We start from the raw sequence: 24,821 nt of genomic DNA on the forward strand, positions 1-24,821 counted from the left end.
TTTTGCTGCTGGACGCGCCGCATCAACCAATCAGAGAAGCTGATCTGGGAGCTGACAGCGAGACAGACAGCGCTCTGATGACATATGATATTAACGCAAATGAAAAGGCTCGGTGGATGCGTGGCTGAGACAGGTGTATGTGAGAAGACTAGGTGGTTTTTTCCACGCATCACCATCGCTGCGTGCCCATCTCACAGCCGATGTGAAAAAAAGATGAATCAAATGAACGCTGTGCTCGCCGTTATCCCGGGGGGTCTGACAAAGGAACTTCAACCGCTCGACATCGGTGTGAAGCGCCCGTTCACAGTAAGGCTGCGAGCGGCGTGGGAGCGATGGATGACAGACGGAGACCACAGTTTCATGATAAATGGAAGGCAGCGCCGGGCAAGTTACGCCACCGTTTGCGGATGGATTGTAGATGGACTAAAGTGTCTGCTGGCTCTGTTGTTCAAGCTTTTGCAAAAGCCGGCATTATTTCTGAGGAGCTGCGCTGCACGGAAAGTGACTGACAGCGAAGAAGGGGAAACTGGCATGTCTGATTTAGCGCAGCTGTTTTATTCGGAGGAATGCTAAGGATAACAGAGGATGATGACTTTGATGGGTTTGATTAATACTTTGTAATAAATACATGAATAAAGCACAATCATACTCAGGTTTGCTCCCGCTCTATTTTTCTACCTGAAAACTTAATTCAACAGCAGTCTCCTCCTCTTCAGCGCGGTGGCTGGCAGGTGTTTTTTCATCTAAATAATCTAAGTCTTGCAGCTATATTTGCTGTGATCAGTGGGAATAAAGTAGTTTTAATATGTTTTTAAGTGAGAAAGTCCACCTGAAAACTTAATAATTGCAGTCAGTTCATCCAGATTATCTATTTCTGTCGGAGGCGCTCAGACCCCCACATACCAGCGGTGCACAGACAGGAGAAATCCTTTCGTTAACCGCGGCTGCTGGCAGGTGTTTTTCATCTAAATAATTTTAGCTGCAGGCACCAGGATACCGGCAATAAAAGCGAACATATTCTGTCGGCAGGTTTCAGGATTTTAAGTTAATTTAGGAGTGACCACAGCGCTGTGTCATCTGCGATGTGTCTGTCTCACGGCCAGCTGCCAGGTTTGATTAATACTTTGTAATAAATACATGAATAAAGCACAATCATACTCAGTTTTGCCCCCGCTGTATTTTTAAATACGCAGTAGAGGTATTTAAAGGTAGTAGAGGACATGCACCTGTATATAAAAAATGCGCCCTATAGTCCGGTGCGCCTTATGTGTGTGTTAAATACAGAAATGGGACACATAACTGAGACTGCGCCTTTTAGTACGGTGCGCCTTATGGTCGTGAAAATACGGTAAGTTGATTTTCCAACAACTCTTTTATCTTATTACTAAGAGTATGTTGGTTGGGCAGCTGGAAGTATATTTAATGATGCTTGTGCTATATGTTTTGGCCTATTTTTCTAGTCAAAAAAAAGAAACAACAATGCAAAAAAAAACAAGACAAAGAAGATGCTGAGCTAATTTTACTCTTAATCTCCCTCTCTTACTCTTATTTTAATCGTCCTGGTCTCTCATGGGTTTAAACAGAGAATTGTGACCTTATTTTGAGATTTATTACTTTATTCTGGAGAGGAAAAAACCAGGGTAGGGAACCATCTTTGATCTGTGACCAGAACCAGAATACATCTGATGGAACAGGAAAAGATGGTCAGTTATTGGCTAGAAGCAGATGTCTTGTTTTTTGTTCTCTCTACACCAAATGGAGAAAAATTGGGTTTTTTCTCCTTCGATTTTAAGGCGACTCTGTGTGAAGGAATCTCTTTTGACTTAGTTGGATGTCTTTACTGTTCAGTGCTTAAAATTTTGGACTTGGTAGGGTGAGACAAGAAATGCCCTTAAAATACTGAGCTTGGTTAGACGATCAAGAAGAAAAATCCTTAATTTATTTTCCTAAAAAATGCCCTAAAATTTTTGGAAGTAAGGAAAGCAGACAAAGGAAATGTAGAACAAAATCCCAACCAAACATCGAGATTACCGGGTCTCATTGACAGAACGGTTCTTTTCCATCTTCAGTCAGAAGACAAGCAGCTATCCAAAAGCTGTAGCTTTCAGAGATTGAGCTGTGATGAGCCGTCATGATCAGCCAATCAGAGGCAGACTTAATACATGCTGGCTATTTAATATTATACAAATATATTTTCACCAACAGAAAAATGCTATCATGGCCTTTGAACTTAACAAAGATAATTAATATTTGAAGGACCAAGACATGTATTGGCAGGTTTTTTTATTAATTCCATTTAAGCATGGGGTCATGAAAACATTTCAACATCTTAAGATTCTGAGGCTCAATCTCTTTAGCACAAGACAATGGCTGACCAAATTGCTTAAATTTTCTTTTTTTAGCAGTAACTGCACATTTTTTTCCATAAGATTTATTTTCCTATAGCCTATACCTTTGAAAATGAATCAACGAAAATGCATCCATCTCTGCTTTTTCTGTTACAAATCACTTTGTGTAATAGTATGCGTGCTAATTAATGGTTCTTATGCTGCATCAGCAAGATACCAATTGGACAAATAAATTATGGATCTCATACATTTAGAGAGAGGAAAATAAAAATATGGTATGTACTGCTCATTCCTGCTGTTTTGTTTTTTTTTCTCTTTGCAGGCTCACAGTATGGGGCTGGGAAATAAGTTCAAGGAGGTGAAGAAGGCTTACACTGAAGCAAACAAACTACTAGGAGACCTCATTAAGGTGAGATATGAAAACAAAACTCCAGGCAGCACCAACATAATGGTAAACATGCATGTAATGATCCTGGTTGGGGTGTATAGCTTGGTTGGAGACAATTTTTTTCCATTTAAGTTATTCAAAAAATCCTGTTTAAGATTTTCAGATTTGCTTTGTTTGCGTAAAGGTGTTTGCCTACATCTCATACAGAGTGGAAAAAATAGATCTGCATCCATCACGGCTGTTTGAAGCACATTTTTCCTCCATGACTTAGGCTGGTTGATTTTGCTCGCCTCCATAACAGTTTCCTTTGCAATAATTACTGCTTTGTTTGTTTAACAGCCTTCCCCTGGTATCTATCACGTTTACTGTATCTGAACAACTGTTTGTACGACAAAGTTGAGTTCATTTCTTTAATTTTAACTTCAGCTCACATCTACTGAAGGCAAATTTTGGTGGAATAAAGGTAAGCGATTAAAAGAAAGTACAGTTCCTGTCTGGAGAAGACTTGTTCTGTTGTCTCAGCCTGCAGGAACATCCAGATTTCTCAGTTTTTAAAGCGTGGCAAAACAGAGAAGTTAGCAGCATGCAGTCTACAAGCTTCAACAGGCATTAAGAGCTTGATATGATCCCTACCAAGGATATTTACTACAAAGAGTTTCATAACTGTGAAGAAAAACCAATCGGCATTTTCTATATTTCCATAATCTCTTTTGGTTTTTTGCTTTTAAATAGACTTACATTTAATGCAGCTGGTGGATGCGTTGACAGAAAATGTAAGCATTATTAGTTTGTAGTATTTAATGAATATGTTACAAATTATTTTTTCAGCTCTAAACTTTTCACTCTTCCAGGGCTAGTTGATGTGAATTTGTCTTGCCCTGATTTTTATTGAATGATTGGTTCATCTGTGTAAATATGTCAGGATATTTTTTAGGCTATGACCCCTAAACATGATTAGTTTCTGTCTTAGGACCCCCTTTAAAACTCCACAGGCATTTCTAAAAAAAATGTAAAGGAAAATCCGCTTTTTTAATGTTTTTCTTTTATTCACTATTCCATTATTATATTGCTCTAGTAGAAGAATATTAACTAGCATGTTCAACAATAAAATGTACTCCCTGTCTAAAGACTTGCCTTAGAAGCTGAAGCTGGTAATAATGCATATATTTTTTTTTTTATCTCCAATCTTTTGTCAGTGCCTGTATTTGTTCAGCCATCGTTTAAAGTAAACCTAATCTGGAAATCCAACCAAACATAGACTTTTATTTTAGTAGCTTTGTAAAGGCCAGTTCATGTTTTGTCTATTTCCATCCTACAGTTTGAAGACTTGGAGAAAACATTAATTGTAGTCATGGGGAGAAGCTCTATTATCCATTCAACAGTTTGATTTGCTCCAAGAATTTACCTCCTGCCTGCTTGTCTGTTTCTCATTATCTTTCATTAAACCCTTTGTTTTCCTTCATTATTTACCATCACACCCTGGTAATAGATTCATTCCTCTTTCACCGAGTTCACATTCTAATTATTTCTCCTCTGCTCTATTTATCAAACCTTCCTGGTTTCTTTTCTCTTATTTGGTTGCAAATGTTTGTTTCTCAGTCAGCTGTTTATTAATCTACCACCTCCTTGTCTCCTTCTATTTTTAGATTCTTGTCTCTGTTTCCCCCTCAGTTTCTTGGTCTCTGGTCCCCTCCCTCTACGTTCCAGCTCTGTTTTCCTCACCACTTCTCTCCCTGACTTTCCCGCTCCCTCTCCATGTTCCCTATCAATTCAATTAAGACTCTGTGGGCTTCACTGCACAAGCCAATGTTGGCTCCATGCGCCTGCGGGTGCTGGGATGCTCTCTGTTGTACCCTGCTTGACAATGGCTGTGTCTCTCACACTGTCAGGTTGTCTATAAGAGTGAAGGAGCTTGCTTACAAGATGTAGACGTAAAGAGGACAGGCCACATAATGTGCTGGCAGTATTCACACCATCCGCTGCATACCCTATAAGGCAAAAGCCCTAAAACTTTGAAACTGCCAGTGAAGCGTTGGAATGGTCAAAGGACTTTATTTGCAAAACTTTTCTATCGAAATACTCCACTATACTAAAGAAAAAATAAGCTTTTTTAAAGAAATTTTAATCGTCATCAAGGTGTTTCATGACCCTATAAAACAGCTTTGGGATGAAATGGAGCCCAGATCTAAATCTAATCTTTTCATCCATGTATGGACACGTCTATAAACCCTGTGGAAGATAAATAGTTAGGTTGGTAATTAGCTGTCATCATGCAAATTAAGATAAAGGTATATCAAGATATTTTACTTGTAAAAGCAGATAAATACCTTTTTAATATACACCCTATTTTCTAAGTTATTCTTCTAAAAGTAAACCTGAAAAATACCTTAAATGCAGTTTTAGTTATCCATCACTTTGTGTAACAGTAGGCATGTTTCTACTTATAACCAATATAATCAGGGATGCAAGTTAAGGATGAATGGAATTAAAATTATTACTGTAAGTGGCCATTTTCTTTTTATGTCAAGAGGCTCTTTACAATTAAACATTGAATATTTTTTGTTTTACGATATGCTGAAATTAGAAAACAGTACATCATTATATTTAAACTATTTATTTTACCAGCTGTATTAATTGCTGGAAGAATGAGCAAAAAATATATTTTTTTAAACAGTATTAAAGTAGACATTGTAAAATGATGAAACACAAACGCATGGGATTACTGAATAAAACGGATCAAATACGTAAAACACCTATAATTTTTATGTACAGGGATGGAAAGCCATCATTAAATGATAGAATATGTTGCTCTGACATACTGTCAGGCTGTTGCCACATTGTTTCAATGAACTGGACGCCAGCTGTGACGTAGCTCCCTGGTTTTGGTTTAATCCAGAAATTGGTGCTGGATGGACTCTGCTCTTTTAGCAGCACCTTTAAACCTGTGGTTTGGTTGCACTAAGAGGAATGTTAAAACTTTGCTTCATGAGATACATTACAGACGAGCATTCCCCATCTGTGCTTAAAACGCTTAGCATGTCTCCTCGATCATGTTAACAATGTTTTGCACAATGCCATCCACTTTTCTATCATCACATCCAAACTTTCTGAACACAACAGGCTAGCTGCGCTGCTTCGTCTTGTAGGAGGACTAAATAGACGCTATTTAGGCCATAACTTGCATCCTTGTCACCATTACTGTGTAAACAATCCCAAATTAGATTTGGGATTTATTCATATTTCTGCTCTAACATTACTTCTTGCAAATTCCAGTAAGGCTCCTATTGAGAATGAACAGTGGTGCCCTCTAGTGGACGGTAACAACACTGAAAGAAAATCCTAAATTGACATCATTAATCAGAAGGATAACATTTTTATCTAAAATCTATTAACTATAATCATAAGCTAAGTATTTGTTTATATCCCTAAGCAGAACAATTGTTCTGTTATTTTTAACTTTCGAAACTGCGTATTATTTAACCTTCACTAAAATAAGTTTAATCAATTTGAAGCCTTAAAAAAAATCTAATTTGTCCCTTTTTGCTGTGTCTTTAAGAATCTGTTTATCATGTGAGTTACCCAACATGTCTACATGAGACAATTCATTGTGCGTCTTGTGGTGATCTAATCAACAGGTTGCAGCTACCTGATAGCAGTTTTAAATTTAAAAAGCAGCTTTTCAACAGCTTTGTCATTGTACATTCTTGTTGCAATTAAAGCTGTGCATAATATTTTCCTTTTTCTAACATTTTACATGTTTTTAATTGCCCTTATTTTGTTGGACTTTATAGATTTATTCAAATGCAAATTCCTAAACCTGCAATCCTTTGGATGGTTGTCCTGTTCTTTAGCTGCTCAAATGTGGAGCATCTTCCCACCATAAACCTCCACCCTTAGTTAAGTGTGAAGGTCCGGGATATACTGGAGCCACAGAAGTGTTGCATGGGCCTAAAACCATCAATTTATCAAAATAAATCATTTTAGGCTTTCATAATAAAGGTACTACTTCGGCTGTATTTGGATTTTTTTTATTCTGATGGCTAAAACAGTGTTAAGTCACAATCTTGCAGGTGGAGTTTGTTTTTATTAACATTTAGCAGCATGGCATTAAGTTTTTTTCTTATTAACCTGAAGTTATTCAGATGTTTTGTGACTATATGTGAACAAATGAGGAAATATGAATCACATCCCTTTTACTCATTTTAAATGCCATGCTTTTGCAGACTTGAATCGAGTTGCTGTACAACATACATTCTTTGATTTATTTCATTATAAAGGGAGTGAAAATATCATCAGACTCTGCAGCCTCTGACAGCATTAAAGGGGCTTTGATCAGCTCAGTGAGGAGTTTTCCATTGGACTCAGTCCATCCAGTTAATGATGCAGTAGTCGTACAGTTTGCATGTACAGTAGTTTGGGACAATAATTAGCAGCAGAGGTTTAATGCACAGCTTTCAAATGGGAGGAGAAAAGGTTGACCGAACTATGAAGATGATGGATGCGGAGGTTGGAAGCATGAAACGGATGGGCTTCTGCTCCTGAGGGCATCCACTGATCTAAGAGTGAAAAGTTTTGCATATTAAGTTAGACTTTAGTTGAAGTTTTGAATGCATATAATCATCAGAGCGAGATCAGGGGATCTTCTGCTGTTTGTAGTAAAGGACCTCCTACAGACATTTGGTTCTAAAGATCGGTCTGACTTTATTCATGTTGAATTTTAAACGATCATAGGTTGGCAGGATTGAAACAGATTTTAGTTACTAGATCAGTTAATGTTATTCCAAAATGTTTAGAAAATAAAAAACAATCCACTGGACTTTGTTTTCCAAGTTTTTTTTTTTACTTTTTTGGATTGACCTGGATGACTAAGAATCTTTACCAGCATCAGTTAACGTTACTTCCTCCATCTTTTGTTTGCCAGACATCGTCCTATTAGAAAGTAATGCTAAACATGCCTATTTATAACATAGGCTACTTGCAGGTTGCAGATTTTTTTTTTTACTCTGAACATTTTCAACAAAAGATTTTTTTTTTCTCTCATCTTTAATTTTTCAACCATTGTCTAAAAGTTGCATCCATTAATCTGCCCAACATCCTTCTATCCATTATTCATCCATGCATCATCTGTAAACCATCTGCTGGTTTTCATCCATGATTTTCAATCCATCCATTGACCCACCCTATATTCAGTTGTCTGCACATATTCATCCAGCCTTCCACTGTGCATCTGTTATCCATCCATCATTAATCTGTCTGTTAACCCCTCCATCTATCCAGGCTCCACATTGGAATCCTAACCACTGTGAATGCAGGGTGTTGTACCACACCGCCAGCACTATTAAAAATGTAGCTTCCTAAACAGTATGGAGCTCACGCTTAAAGACCCTCTTTGCCAGAGGGTAATTTTAAAAACTTCTATTTTTTTGTTGTTTTTTTTGTTTGCTCTTTAGCTACTTTATCATTTATGCTAGAAAGTGTTTGCTGAACAGCAGGAATATCAGCCCAAACACACCTGAACAGATGCCTACCGGCGTCGTTTCAACAATATAATCTCTGACAGAGCTAACGATGCTGCAACATTTGGTGAATTATAGGGGAGAGGATGCGATTAATTGGCACTGACTCTGTTGTTTGGAGATTTTCTGTCTCCTAAGCCTTGGCCCCATTTATCTGTTGTGCTCCAACTTCTGTTACACTTGTTTTTCTTTCTTCTGCTCTCCCCCCCCCCCCCCACTTCTCTGTTAAATCTGTCCCCATCTGAGTTTGCCGAAGTGAGTTGTGTATGTTTTTGAAAGGTCTTTTTTTTTTGCCCGCCTCAGTGTTTCTGTCACTTTCCCTTTGCAATTACAGGCACGTATTCACTCACCTGCACCCTCTCTAACACAGTCTGTTATACTTGGAGGTGCAGCACGTCTTGTATTGCCTGTGGGGCTGCAGATGTCGACGGCTCCTGTCTGTTTGCTTCTTTCTTAATCTGTGTCCATCCTTTTATTTCTCCCTCCCTCTCTCTGTGGCTCTTTGCCATTTCTCTCCATTTTCATCTAGTTTTATCTCCTCCCTCATCAATTGCTCACATCGTCTCTCGTTTCGATTAGACTTCCTTTATGTATCTCTAATCTTTCTATCATTCTCCCCTCCTCCTCTCCTCCTCAGAGCCTCTTATCACTCCTCGATTCTTCCTCCTCCTGACAGGTACCATCCTTCACTCCACTCATGGCTTGGTTGGCTTGCATTATTGTCGGTGTGTTTTATTCGCCTCTTGACTCACGCACACACGGACAGATACACACTAGCAGTTCTGAATGATATAATCCTTTACCCATTAGGGGAGCCTGGGTTTGGATAGAGTTGCATTTCCAAGCAAATTTGAGCAAAGCACACTGACACAGGGTGCAAAGGCATACAAGCTCACACAATATCACCACCATTCTTCCACACAGGCACGCAATCTGTCTCTTTGCCCGGCTGCTGTAGTGGCTTTGTAATATTGGAAATGTGGAGTCATGCAAGTATGCCGAAAGGGGAATGTAGGTTACAGAGAGATGCAGATAGAGGTGGGGCAGGGTGACAGAAACTGAGGCCACTAAACGTTACTCAACTATTATGTGTTATGCAGAGCCTTTTTATGTGATCGTTCTAACTTGTTTAGAAGAACTGGGTTATCTAGGTTTGAATAATTGAGAAGAAATTCTGCAAAATGGCAGCTTCAGAGGGAAAATAACACTTGTTTCAAAGGATCGACTGATCATTTAAACCAGGGGTCCCCAAACTTTTTTCCTGTGAGGGCAACATAACTTTCCCCTTCTCTGATGGGGGGCCAGGGTCAGTTTGTAACAGAAAAATTTTGACGATTGCAAGAGTGCCTAAATTTATGACGGGATTTATGTCTTTATGACTGGACTCATAGTGTCTCCGCAGGTTATATTCTTTAAATACTGCCACCGCCTCTTGATAGATGACAGTCTTTTCTTTGCATTGAACAAAAAAATAATTGTCCAATTCAGGTTAAATGCCTTGCATTCTGAATCAATTTTTCTCTTGCCATAATTCCGTTCTCTCTTTACGGAAGAGGATTAGGGCCATTCAAAATAAAAGACTATTCAATTCTAACTTTTTCTTTAGAATTCTGAGATTAAAATCAGAATTCTGTGAAAGTCAGAATTGAATAGATAATTTTTTTGAATGGCCCTAATCCTCTTTCGTATCTCTTTGAGATGGGCGGGTTTAAGATTTTTTGCTGGGGGTTGCCAGATAGGGGCAAAGAAACCAAAAGGGTGGAACATTGTCACATTAAATGTGTGTATGAAATAGTTACTAATAGTTAATAAGAAAACTTCATAATTAATGAATATTTTATTGCAAATGTCCAACTTTATTGTCAAATACAAAAAAAAAATTAAAAAATACACTTATACGAAAATACTCTCTGGTATTGTTCAGGGGGCCGGACCAAATGTTGAGGCGGGTGGGCCGTAGCTTGGGGACCACTGATTTAAACCAACAAACTTTACTAAAATTTCATGGCAGTAGGATTGTCCCTGATAGTTAACATGCATGGACACAGATGATGGCTTGATTGTTTTCTTTTCCTGTAGTTCAACTCTGCTTGGTGTGTGGAGGCTCTTTTTAAAGTCTATCTAGTGATTATTCCCCAAACTTGTGAATTGGTTTAGATAGCTTGCTTGATACAGTTTAATTTCCTAATGTATATATTAGAGGACAGTTGTTGAGTCTTTTGTAGCTTTGTCTACCGTACCCTGCCAGCTTTTCTATAATTTAAAAACTTAACCATGTTACTGTGACTGGAAAACTTAATTCTACAATTTTTATGATTATTTTGTGGACAATGTTCATTGTTTCCAATAGATCTTATATTTGTTTCACACAATATGGTTTATCCTGATGAAGAGTGGGCTTAAAAAAGGGCTAATCAAATCTACCAGTAAATGTTTTACTATCAAATACATTGACTGCTGAAATTTCCACATCTCATCCTTCGGCTGCTGATTTTACTGTCCTTTATTTTAAAATGACAGGTTAGATTAACTAGTTTTACATTATGCAATTTTTTTTAACTGCACAGTATTTGTATTCTCTATCTATTCTCTATCTGTATTTTCTGCCCTTATTGTGCAGCAGTGTTTAGTTTTTATTCTGTTCTTTATGCATTTAGGTATATAAAGAACAGATTAAAGAAGTTTTTACATAAAATGCAAATTTGCTGCTGTTGCACCAAAATGTCCTAGAATATAAATAACTTTCTATTCCTCTGTAAAAATAAGCTGATCTGCTTAAGCAGTAGAGGTTTCTGGGAGTGTGCAAGCATTCATACTGTTAATTGCACTGTAGTTGTATTTCATTACTTGTGAATTTTTCTGACTGTGCTTTGGATTCAGGAAGAACGTGACTTATTCCGACCAGCTGCATTTCATACATGCTTTCTGCATATATCAAATGCAGAAAGCTGTGTTTGATATACCTTGAGTTATTTAACACCAATACCTCTGAAGGGTTTTAAAATATATATTTTCAACTTTTTTGTTGCTGTATTTTATAAACAAATGGCATCTGACTTTTGAGTGGATTCAGACCTTCTGTGTTTAGGTCTGCACCCTGCAGTAAGGATGCCTTAAAGCAGCATACAGTATTAAAGAGGTGGTTTTTCTTTAGCACTTAAGATCAATTGCCTAAACAACGTTTGGGAAATGATGTTACAGCTGCTCTATGGACAGGATTTTTTTCAGCAGCCTTGGTGCATATAGGTTACATAACACACATTGATAATTTTTCACTCTGGATCTATTTAAACATTTTGTTTAAGGTGTAGCTAGATCATCATCCTTCAGTTGCCAGCACTGAGGTAGTAGAGAATCTTGGTGTCCAATAGTTTCTTGGTTGAAGATTTCTTCCCATCACTAGCTCCCAGATTCCCTGTGGTAGCCTGTACTGTACTGGCTGGTGGGTAGTGTCCGTCCCCACCCACCTTGGATGTTAGCTCAGATGTGGGCTTTAAAGCAGTGATAAAGGCTTTGTAGCTAAGCCACTGCTTCCCTGCCTGCTCAGTCTTCCAGGAGTAAATAGATATACAAATAATTAATTTGAAGAGGTGTTTTTATTCAGTTGGCTTCTCATTTCTAGTGGATAATTCGACTTAAAATTTTGAAGGCAAACTAAGTTTTGATATAATCCATCTGCTAAAAAAATCCTCCATATGTTTATCCTTATTTACATGCAGATAATTTATATTTTAGACCTCAGTTACTGCAGTTGTCTTTAAATATATTAGGCTTATTGCAGTGAAAAGTTGTAAAGCACTGCCACATGTATTAAAGGTGTATAACATAATCTAACAAACACCATTTACCCTTAGATTCTTAGAACCACTGGAAACCAAAATAAATCCTGGTTTCTAGAGACATTTTTATGAATTATCCCACAGAGCTGGACCATTTAGGATCAGATTCCTGAAACTTATAATTGCCTCCATACTCACAGCCCAACATTTTTCTTCTAACCCCATTATCTGCTCATAATTATATTTTCAATAACTTGGATTGATGGTCTGTTGGGTGCAACGTTATTAAGATCATTCTCAGATTGAGTTGGCTTTTGCTTTGCCAAAAATATCACTATGGTCTTAGAATACTTGCACGTTATTTTCCACCATGTTCATACACTTTTTATATTCATAAACTTTAACAGCCACATTTCTATTTAAGGTTTTCATACATTATTTTTGTTGGTTAGCAGTAAATAATGGGTGCTTTGGATTCTTCATCTTCAGACAAACTGCAGATTGTAAAGAGTTTTAATAAAGTACAAGCTTCTTTGACCTTTTATTTTTGAAATAATAGAAACTGTGTGGAGAATTCTGGTTCCTTGATTAGATTTTTCTTCTAAAAGAAGCTGGGATATTTATCTTTACTCAGATATTGGAGGGTTCCCTTATTTTTTCCATACACAGCTGGTATTGCACCATGACAGAGGTGGCTGATTCATCACCAATATCAAATGTTTTGATTTTACTGTTGATCCAGGAACAATAAATATTTGGGAGTTGGGCTGCAGAAAATAAACCTGCTAGAAAGTGGAGGGTTGAGTCTTCAAGAGCAAAAAAGTTGAGGGTCAAAGTCTTTTAAGAAAGGCATTTAGTGATAGTGTTAAATTCACTTCCTGTTTGAATTGCAGACAAATTTCTGCAAAATGTCAGCAAGCAAAAGCACCCGAAGGAGGCAAATGTTTTTGTTTTTTCCACTTGCTGGTTTTGTGTTTGGTGTAAAAGCGCCTTAAGAATTTTGAAAGCCGTGCATAAACCATATGATTTAACTAGAAATTAGAATTTTTAAAGCAAACTGAGGCTGTGATGCGTTTTCTAGGAAAAAAAAATGACATAAAATCACTGCAAAGACACAAACAGAGCTTAATTAGGGACTCTGATGCAGATCATTTGGATCTGCCCAGCATTTCCCTAGCAGAAGGTTGGTCACATAGCACAATGTCTGAAGGTTTATTAGAACATTTTATTTAACATTAAAAAAACATTTTAAACTTGCAGTGCTTTGGGAAAAGCCAGACAAAGCATTGTTCTATATTTTAAAGAAACTAAGGTATTAACTTTACTTATTTTCACCAGTATAATGGGTTCTTCAGGGGTTTTAACAGCCCATTTAAATCACTTAAACCTTCCTGCAAACAGCCAGCGAGGAAAATCTATCATTATCTTTTCAAACGCCAGTCAAACTAAGCTGTAGGTTTTGTAGCAGGGAGGTACGCTCTTGTCTAATTTATCAGGGAGTATTTATTTGTATCCTGCTTCAACAAGCACCTAATTCTCAAAGGATTGTGGAAATCCCTCAGGGATGAGCGTGCTTCAGGTTTCACTCAGGATGTTTTGTCAACTTATGTCTAAGAAACAGAAACAGCTTCTTTATTCAGGGAATCTTTAGGGAATCTTTTTCTCTGTTCTGTCCTCCAAAGTGCAACAACTACTAAGAAAACTTTTTTGTAAAACAGGGTTAGGAATTAGTTCTGAGTTCCTCACAACCTCAAAAGGCTTTGTTTTAAGTATTTCTTTGTACATTTAAATTTTCCAACTGTAGACTTATTCCTGTGTGCTTCTTGATAGTACAGTAGCTCTGGTTTTAACTAACTCCTCTCCAGCATTAAGCCTTATTGCAACATCTAGTTTTTTTTCCAAGGAAAAAACATCCTCAGATCATGGTCCTGCTGCCATCACTGTGACCTGTAAAGAATGATTAGGGTTTCCCAAGATTTTCTTGCTCATGTTGTCTTGGATATACATCTAGAAATCCTACAAAGGTCTTCCTTAAATATGCTCAAACTACATTTTGCAGTAAACCTTTCTATGCCAAATTTAAACAGGTCTTTGTTTCTACTGAAATTCTTTTTAACAAGTTCTTTCCCTTCTAAAATGGATAAATACAAACACAACCTCCTTGCTCTTGTGTACCTATAGATAATCAGTATGCAGGTGTTTTGTTTTACTTTGTCTTCTTTGGGTGCGTTAGCTAAATAAACGCTTTAAATACTAAAAAGCTGCTTTATCAAATATTTTTTTCTAGGTGACTCCATCCTCAAAGATCGTGGGAGATCTGGCTCAGTTCATGGTGCAGAACAACCTGACCAGGGCAGAGGTGGAGGAAAGAGCTGATGAGCTGTCCTTCCCGCAGTCTGTGGTCGAGTTCCTGCAGGGATACATCGGCATACCTCATGGTGGTTTCCCTGAGCCCTTCAGATCCAAGGTACAGTGAATGTGTTCATTCATATTTCACTCCATTTAACGTGGTTCTTCCGAAGTTATCATTTCATCCCCTACTATCAGGTGAATGAAAAGACGCATTCTGATTCAGGACATGTTTTACAACAAAGTCATTGAGTGATTTACTCATAGTCTACAATTAAATATTAATCATAAAATAGCCTTAAAAAGTTAAAGTGTTTAAAAAGTAAAACTTGTATAACGTTTAATTATAGCTAAGATACGTTTAGATCAGTCTTTTGATTTTCATTGTCTCACTACTAATAAAAGCCCCAAAATAAATGGGTTTTGTTGGAACAATCAAATAAGTTTATACAGAATTACCATAAATATCACAAAGTTCGGCTGGTGCCCTGCCTGATGTTTGTACATCTTAACCCCTAGAACCCTACGGACCCACCGGTGGGTCCAGCTGCTACGTGACCTCGTAATTTTAACAAACCCCCAGTATTGATGTAAAAAACACATTTGGCACAGTTTGGTGACATTTTTGGATAAATGTGCCAAAATGGCCTCTACGCCTAAGAAATTTCTCACTAATACCATTCTAAAATAAATATGATTCATCTGATTGAGTCCAAATTTGGTATATTTTGTATTTTGTCCCTAATATTTCAGGCAGGGTCAAAGCTACAATGGTGCTGACACCAGAAAACCATTCTATGACATCTTACCTTTACAGACGTACCAAAAGTTTCTTCTTAAATCTAATAGCTGTGAGGCTATAAGTGATTTACTTTTGTGTGTTTTTGTCAGGCAGAAAGTTATTTATATCCCCTGAGGGTGTAAGAGGTTAACACGTTTTCCTTCCACAAAATTTTTCACTATGCTTGAAAATTGCCTGCTCTAAAGAACGACTAAAGCCTATATTTGATTAAAATACTCATAGTTATAACCCAATATTCACAGCACAGTGGTACTGAATAGTGGGTACAGAAGAGTAGTTTATGGTTTGATGACTACTGTATGGTTCCAGCAGTCAAGTCCACATACTGATTTTATAATCACTTCTTTTATGCAGCACAAATCTAACTGAAAACAACCTGAATGTTGATCTAGTTAAATGATTTTTAGCCTAATGTTTTAGAAATGTCAATCAAATTGTACCCATTAAAACCCTAAACACAAACCCTCCCAGATCTCCCTACATCTGGCAGATGTTTAGACGACATTAAAGATGGAGACAAATCTCTGCTTTTGTTGTCCTCTTTTCCTTTCATAATCCTGTCTCTTCCTCTATCTTTGAGTCTACTCAAAGCCAGGTAGAGACTCGTGCTGCACATCAGTGGCCATCAGCCAGAAGTCTTTTTGGCAGACTTGTATAATCTGAACACATGAAAAAAGAGAAATGTGTCACGCTGCTCTAAACTCCGTCCAACAGATCTGAGAAAATGTGACATTTAGAGGAAGGAACAGTTTTTATAGGAAGAAAATCTGTTGATATCCCCACTTACATACACACTAAGCTGTATGTAAAATATGAAATATCTGCTGAAAGACAATACCTGCTCTTTTTAAATGTCACCAGTTTCTTTCCCACTGCCAATGAGCACTTGCATCTCCACAGAAACTGACAGACTTTAATAACCAGAACTGTCAGCTTCATGTTTGTTTTTTCTTTGATTCATTGCTAAATTGCTGCATTATGGACTTTTCTGTCTATTTATTGTTAGTCATACATTTAATTGCTCTCTTTGTCTTTGCCTTTGTAAAACTAACTCCTGTCATCAGCTAGCCTTGGCATTTATTCATCCAGTTCTTTACTCTCGTCGATAAAAGGTTGAAATGTGGGTCATTTACAAAAGGTTTTATCCAGTTCATTTATACAGTTCCAGTCGGAGGTTTATAAACTAACATCAGCATAAGAGTCATGTTCGCTTTTTGCTTTTAATGTATTATTCAAGCAACTCTTTTTACATGGCAGAAATAATTTACAACAAGCTACTTGAATAAATTCTATAAATAAAGGGTGAGCAAATCCAGATCTTTTTTAATATTCACTTTTCAAACTCATTCAATTCCAAGCCGAAGTCTGTCTCCTTTAACAGATCACAACTACAGTAAATGGCTAATTTTTTGTCACCATGAAAAACCAACATATATTCAACCATTCCTACTGGGAGGGGGAAAAAAGTAATCATATAAATTTACAGTAGTGTTTTATTTGAGGACATACCAGAATATTTGTTTTTTTCCAATCTCCAAAATTCATTAAAATATAATGCAACAGAAAAATGCTGCAATTTCAGACCAGATTATAGCAGTGTGTTTAAAATAGACATGAACTTTCCCTCCCACTTACTTCTAGGCATACTGTTAGTCTTTGCCAAGGGTCCGGTCCAGTCAGATTTGTTAATTGATCTCCCTTAGTTCGCTAGTGTGTTTTAATTTTATGAACAGAGTTTGCTGTTTTTTGGTACAGTACAGTAAATGCAGCGGTTTCTATTTTCTTCCTTTTTTTGTGATAGTAGCAGTTGACTGAATTTATTTTGGAGTTTGCATCAAACTTGTGCTTGCAGTGTGTTTGCACCCGTTTTTTTTTTTTTTTTGCCAGGGTTTTATTGTCAAACTGTCACAAGTACAGAGCAACGAAATTAACTCTCTGCATTTAACTAATCACCTTGGGGAGCAGTGCGCTGCCATTGTGCGGCGCCCAAGGAGCAGTGTGGGGGTAAAGGGTCTTTGCTCAGTGGCAGTCTGTGGGAGTGGGGCTTGAACTCAGAACCTCTGGATTCCCCAACCCTCACTCCCCCAAAGTTGGCATCAGCATTACCCAGACTTCCTGTTTGCAGAGCAGGTGACTTACCATTTGAGCTAGCCAGCCGCTTAAAAACGCTGTTGCCAACCGTATAATTACCATTCTAAAACCATTTTCGATATGCATTTGAGATAACTTTCCCTTTGCAAATCTATAACTGTTCTCAGGTTTTAAATGTCAACTGCATAATTTGAGAGGAAGTTGGACAACTTGGAGGTAATCGTCCTCTATCTTTTCATCCACTAATCCCTGGTAAAATTAACCACACAGCATCTTTAATACTAAGGTTTTAAAACCTCACCGATCTATCCAAGCATTCATCTTCCAATCGTCTTCAAATGGTTCAAACTTTCCTCCTTTTAAGCTGAAACTTTTTCCTGAAAGGCCTTGGGTATGTTTATATAGCCAGAGATCTTTAAAAAGAGACTTTTAATTTCATTTACCTTTAAAGAATAAAATCTGGACAGCTACAGAGTTCAGTTGACCTTAACAGCAGTATTTTGAAGCTTAAATTAAAATTTCAGGAGTTTAAATCACTGTATGGTGGAGTTATCATAGCCATGTTAGTTCGAGGAAATTAAAGCATTGTGGGCATGGAGGAATACATCTCCAAATCTTCCACAATTGCTTACAATCAACAATGCAAACACATTTAAATGCATGAACTTTCTTGTATATGAAGTTTTCTTAAATAACAAATTTTTGATGTTAATGACTGGTATATTTTGATATTGTAAAATATGCCTTTGATATTTGAAACCTACATACCTGAGATTATTTTTTTGAATTCTTTTGAAGGTTTACTTCTCCCGGGCCTCCTTATACTGTTATGTTTATAATTGCTTCATGGAAGCTGATGCAGTGCCTCTCCCTGCTAGAGGCTAACTGCTTGCAGCTGAATCTCTTAATATTCAGGGGTTCACATGCTGTTACCATTAATGCACTTATCATTTTTAAAATTTCATACTTTTTTCCCAGTTTCCTCTGTGCATTTTACCCTGTCATGCAGCTTGATTTATTGTTAACACATTAATGTTCTGTTCTAAGTAAATCTTAAACTATAAGGTAAACAAACGTTTCAATATCACTTAGTTTCCTTAAAGTGCAAGTTATCCCCCTGATGTGTTTAAATGATTACCTTACCTTAAATCAGTTTGTTTTTTCTTTAGTTTCACTTGTTTTCAATTTAAGGAAAGGAGCAGCTTGTTTCAGATTAATCGGATTGTGACTGCTCATCTTTTGGTGCATTGGTTGTGACTGATTTACATACCTTTTAATTTGAGGTTCATTTGTTAACACAGACCCGTCCCCACACGCTACTGTTGTCTGTTCATGTCCCACACTTGAACAATCAGCGAGTTTCGGCAGAAGACGTCCTCAGAGGAGACGACGTTAACGAGCAGGGACTCCAGTGAGCCTGCCATCTTTGAAGTGTCTCTCTCGAACACAAATGACTCAGCTATCTTTGAACTGCTCGCCCTGTGACTAATGGTGTTGCGCCGACTCCTTTGTCTGCACATTTCCACAAGGCGCGAACACAAACACACACGCGCCTGATAAGATACAGCAACTATTTAATGATATTCAAACACACACTTGCTCTGTGTCAACCCAGGAGACTGCATCGTGTGAGTCTTTATCTAAACACACATGGCACTACTTACACAAAATTAACAAAAGTATGCGAGCTCGGGGCGATGATTAGCAGTGATTCTGTTTAACCAATTCAGGCCGTCTCATACAGAGAGATGCGTAGGTGTGCTATAAGCTGATTCTTGCAGGCAACACTGAGGGAGAGAGATTAATTGTATGGAGATTTGTTCCTCACTCTCGTCTCTACCTGGAAACACTCTTTAAAAACTTTAGAGACAATATTTACAACTAGATACTCTATAATTAACAGATATCAGGAAGTGAATTTATTTCAGCAATTAAAATAGAAATACAGCTTTACATGGTGATATAAGTCAAGCATAATGAGCGTAGATCAGAGAGCAGCCTTTAAATCTGCTGAGCTGTTGATATCGTTGCCTTAACAGCAGCCATCAGATTCGGCGTTTTACAGAAGAACTGAGCAACAGTCCAAATATTTATCTTTAGATAAGGCAACCTTATGATGCAGTGACTTTGCCACAAGGAAGGAGACATTATGGTGAATGACCTAAAAAGGACTCTGTCTGGTGGCTTTAACAGGACTAGTTTCAGCCATAATCTAACGTCAGCCAGCTTGTGGACATTTTTCTTCCACTAAATTTTCCATTATTAGGCTTGTATGCAGCAATCTGAGCATGCCCAGCCACTGATACCCTCTAGAAGTTCACTGATAAGAGGGTCCATCAACTGCTTAACCACAGTATACATACAGTCATCTGACCCATGGTTGTCAATTACAGGAACACAATGTTCAAATTTTTTAAACCTGAATTTAGTTAATTAGCAGTAATATTTGTCAAAATTAACTAAACTAGCAAATATTTGTAATCAGTTTAATTTTTGAATGAATACAGGATTTAAATAAAACTTTGACTGTTTAAACCTTGACAAATGGGCTGGGGATTGAAGATTAAATCTAAAACATGCAGGGCAGTCGTCTGGGATTCACACCCAGACATCTGAATCATTTGAAATATATGACTGAGGATAGTAAACGATCTGTTTTGATTTCCATTATTTTACATTTAAAAATTCATCACCCTAATCATAAATGTCTAACATGATTCTAAAGGCTGTTCCAGTCCAAATTATGGCTTTAGTAATATTAAAAACTGGTGCTGAGGTGTTTGAAAGATCATATAAAATTAGTTAAAACTCAAGTTCTCATTCTAGACGTTTTGCTGCATCATTAGAGTTTTAATGTTTTACAGATTGTGCTTTTAACACTGCTAGTGAACGTTGAGGACCAATAGTACTCGTGAAAGCGGTTCCATGTGTGAGAGTGAGTTCAGCCTTCAGATAATACACTGAGTGGGTAGCTTATTTATATAGTAAATGTCGTCTTTCACAAATCTCAAAGTGTTAAAAAATAATAAACAGACCTTTTTATATTAAAGCATGAATAAAACAGAATGCACACATAAAATGTCATTACATACTCTGAAAACTGTGAAAACAAAGGAAAGATTCTGCAGTCAAATGATTTATAAATAGAAATGTGTACATTTTGACATTTTACTGGTTTTTACTCTGATCTCTAGCCTTGTGTAATTTCATGTTGGAAACCTGAAATAAACGCCATTAAGCATGGTGAAGGCAGCATCATGCTATGGGGAGGACTTTCTACAGCAGGAACAGGGGATCTGATTGAAGGGATAAGTGGATGACCAAACATGCAGCCAGAGCTATATTTAAATAGATAAGATGTCAACACATGTATTACAATGGCCTAATAAAAGTAGAGCTACATCTAATTACTTGAAAAAGTCTCTGTAAATCTATTTACATTTGCCCATTTTTTAAAGGGTAAATACAGAATGGTTACTGAAATGTTTTCTCATTTGCTACAATATATTAGTCTAAAATATTACTATTCAATTTCTGTCTTTGTGCAGATTTATTTTTCAAGTATAATTAAAACTAATGGTTAATTTTAATTAGATTTTTGAGCAGCGCTGGCTTGGTGTCTGAAGTTACAGAGCATGGCTTCACATCCATGTGAATGTTCTTGTTTAGTCGTTCTTAGCCTAAAGGCTTTAAAGATCACAGCCCTTCCCTCATGGCTGTGGAAGGTGAATCACTTTAAATCCTTTCAAAGAGTGTATAGACTTTGTATTGAATGCATGGATATAGGATGTTATGTTAATCTGGAGGTAGATGTTTGGCCTGTTTCTGTCCAACAGGTGTTGGAGCTTAGTTGGCAGCATGTCTCTGTTCAACACTTCTGTTGTCACAAGGATACTAACTCTGAGTCGGACCGCAGCAAAAAAAAAACACTTCAGGAGCTTTTATTATTTAATAGAGACCAACAACCTGTGATTATCTTGACTTGGGTATTAAAGTTTGTTATACTAAGTTCCCTGTTATTGACCTAGTTAAATGTAACCCCCCCCCCCCCCCTTTTTTTTTTTCGGTTTTTCTGCTACATGAATATCCCACATCAGTAGCCTATTTAAAGGCTAATGCACCACTGACAGCTGCATGTACTAGACTTATTTATAGGTGAACCTATTAACCCACTTGGGTTTCATATGCAAACCTTGCCTTGCCTATTAACACCAGACTGTGTTTATGAAACCAGTTTCAAAAAGCACTGCATGATTCATCAGAAATCAGGCAGGTTTTTAAAACAACAATGCAAACGAACTTCAATAACTCATTCTGATCACATTTTTTTAGAGCAGTGTTTATTTTACAAGTACCATCTCATAAAATACTCTGTTTACAATTCAGGCCACATTGACAGACTTAAAACAAGATAATATAAGACTATTATTGGTGCCATGCCTCTACATACGAGATTTAGTTGTTTCCACTGTTTTTGAAAGGTCAAATAAAGATGTAGTTGAAGATGTTCTTTTTCCGGCTGGATCATCAAAATAAGTGGTCCTCCTAGTTGTCAATCATTGTGGTGATATGTTTACGTAAGGCCATCCTACGTAGCCATAGGTGGCTATCTTTTTCTGTGCATGCGCCCTTTCAGACGTATTATTGTGCTGAATTAGTTTCAACCAGTCAGTGAAGGTCATCTTTCTCACCAAATTCTTGAGTCTGACATAGTGGAAAAATTGCAAATCTTCTTTTGGAAAGTAAGCTTTTATGAGTGATGCAAACAGCAACTTTTAAACAGAGCGTGCACGAGGAGAAATTGGCGTTCCCTCTCTGGAGCTGGTACAGGGTTGTGCAGTTTTAAGTGGAGAGGGTGGATCTTTTCAAAAATTTGGCAAAGATCCTCCCCTTTACCTTTTAAGTTTGAAAAATGAACAGAATAATACATCTGAATTCTGACTGTAAAAAGAGAAGTTCAAACATGGCCAACATTGAGGCCTTCTGCTGCAGAAAGGTAAGCTGGTATACCAGATCTGAAATCAATGGTCGCTTACTTGAATCTTGGGCTCAACAATCGAGTTTCTCCAGTAGCATCATATATTGGCTGGGTATAATGACAAAAAATCGTGTTGGAAAAAAGTTAATTTCTCACCATTTGCTCCGGCTACAGTTCTGATTAAAATACTTAAAAAAGTTAAATCTGAAATCCAGAACATGTGCTTGACCCTATGCAGTCTGCCTATGGCTCACACAACACTGAGCAACGGTAACATTTTGAAACCTGATTACTAAACTCCTGGAAGAAAAATGTTGGAATATTATTAGTATATTACTATTTCCATTTTACAGATGAAAGGCATCTTTCACCCTTATTGTTGACCCTGTATCCAATGCAGGCCTGTTTTTCTTTTCAGAGATACATGGCCTATTCTTTCGAGTGATCCAATCATTTCCACCTCCAATTAATCTAATTATGGGATAGATTGCAGAACATTTTTTTTGCTCCAGGTCACGCCCAGTAGAGCTCAATCTTGTAAAAATCTAATATTGACCTTAAAGCAGTGTGCAAACCAACGCTGCAGCTACTCCTGTTTGAGAAACACATCCTCTCCTATCATGCTTTTATTGAATCAGCCTCATCTTTTTCCTATGTGGCATGATTTGGTTTGTCTGTTACGAGCAAAAACTGAATTGAATTAAGTGGTCAAGCAGACAGATTAGTGAGCCACAGCTGAACCCAGAATGTATGTAATACCAGGCAGTTTCAGAAGTTATCAGGTTTAGTTTCTCCAGAGGACTCATCTCCTTCAAATGTAGGGATTAAGTTTCAGGTCCCAGTTCTCATGAATTGGAAAAATGTTTTTGGTATAAGCCAGTATAGATATTTTTTGTTAGATTATATAAGTGTTGAGACGAACTTTCCCTCAATAGATCGATCCTGCTGGGCTCAGTGAGATTGACTCAGCCTGAGTCTTTAATGCCTTTTGATGGCTTGTGTGTTTTGAGAGTTGTTCCGCTTCCTAGAGATTTTCAACAATGGTTTTGACTGGAATCTATGGCGGGAGCTATAGATTAGGGTGATGATAAAGAGGCACTTTAATCTCAAAACTTGGAGCTCATTAGTTATTTAGCAGGATTATCATGTTTTAAATTCCCATTATGTGAATAAAAATAGTACATTTGATTTTCTTTAAAATTGACACTGTTTAAATTAGATCTTTTTATCATCTTCAGTATTAAACTTCTTGGTTTGATTTTGGGTTTTTTTATCTATTCCACAGGTATAACAAATTATGGGCTGAACTTTATTATTGAAAATAGAAAATCATTGTAAAGATTGTTGGCTTCTATTCATAATGATTAATAATTCACTTTTTTCACTTATGACATCAATTACATCATCTCACTGGTATTCCATCTAAAAGCTAAAATGTTGTTCTCAGATTATCAGATAAATGGGGCAAAGCATAACCAGAAACTACTGGTTTGTTTCTGGGTTACAGTTTGCAGTTTTTAAGCAGAATCACATAACCTTTGACCAAATTAGCTTCATTTGAAATATTTAAAATGACTTTTCAGCACATGGTGGGTTGAAGCTGTGTGTGTGCTGCCCTTCTCAAAATCTCAGTTAAGTGGCTTGAAGGTCTGATCTAAACTCACTCAACCCTAATACTGCTTTACAGCAGTTATTGTTCAAAAATAGGTAACGTTTTCTTTTACAGTACATGTTATAAGATGGTAATAACATAGCAACTTACACTGTATTACTAGGTAACGAGAAAAAAACTTATGGAGAATTTTGTTAAGTACTGTGCTTCAAATTTTAGGCAGACAAGGTAAACTCAAACTTCTTAGATTTCAAACTTCTATTACCAGGTAACTCAGTCATTTAATCTACAGCAATAAATCAATGTGTTATGTAGTGAAATGTAGTTTATTACTTACCATATAACAGAAAACCAAACCTAGAAGACAGCAAGCCAGACTTCATAACTAAACTCTTATTGATATGTAACTTGAGTTCAGTTTTATAATACTTTATTTACCTGATCATAAATTACAATTTACTTTGTAATCTGGTGGCAGGTGGTGGCCAATAATAGAAATCGTTATGTTGTAATTACCCAACAAATTTCTCTATTGTTACATAGTAACATACAATTGTAATAATTACATGCCAGTAATAACTTAATTTTTGGGTAATTACCAAAAAAAAAAGTTTTTCTTTTAACAAAGTAAAATAGTGTGACTTGCTATGTTATTACCATAGTATTATATGGTTATTGATTAACTGTTGCCCAAAAATATTTCTGATCAGGAAGGTTTTACATCTGTTTTGTTGTTGGTTTTCAGATATTGTTTAATCTAGAGATATAAATGTGTCCTTGTAATTATAGTAACTTCATTATGTTGGCTGCTCTTTGCCTCAGTTAATTTTTATACTTAGAATCATCTGAGACCAAAATGTCTCTTTGGTGTTAATAAAAGCAGCCAGTTTAGCACCACATAGCTATAGAGCACAAAAGGAACATCAGAGCATTTCAAGGGATTGTTGGTAAAATATTG

At 36.9% G+C, this 24,821-nt stretch overlaps 1 protein-coding gene across 2 annotated transcripts in view; it reads left to right on the forward strand.

Annotated features, from left to right (window-relative positions):
- Window positions 1–24,821, forward strand: part of pcxb (pyruvate carboxylase b) — a 383,732-nt gene that overhangs the window by 340,981 nt on the left and 17,930 nt on the right. For both annotated transcript variants that reach the window (XM_038274777.1, XM_038274778.1), the window contains exons 21-22: window positions 2,671–2,757; window positions 14,319–14,498. In XM_038274777.1, the coding sequence (XP_038130705.1) occupies window positions 2,671–2,757; window positions 14,319–14,498 (267 nt within the window). The remainder of the gene's footprint in view (window positions 1–2,670; window positions 2,758–14,318; window positions 14,499–24,821) is intronic.

This window comes from Cyprinodon tularosa, unplaced genomic scaffold (assembly GCF_016077235.1).
Source record: "Cyprinodon tularosa strain WSP-4 unplaced genomic scaffold, ASM1607723v1 ctg93, whole genome shotgun sequence".
In the NCBI taxonomy this organism is placed as follows: domain Eukaryota; kingdom Metazoa; phylum Chordata; class Actinopteri; order Cyprinodontiformes; family Cyprinodontidae; genus Cyprinodon; species Cyprinodon tularosa.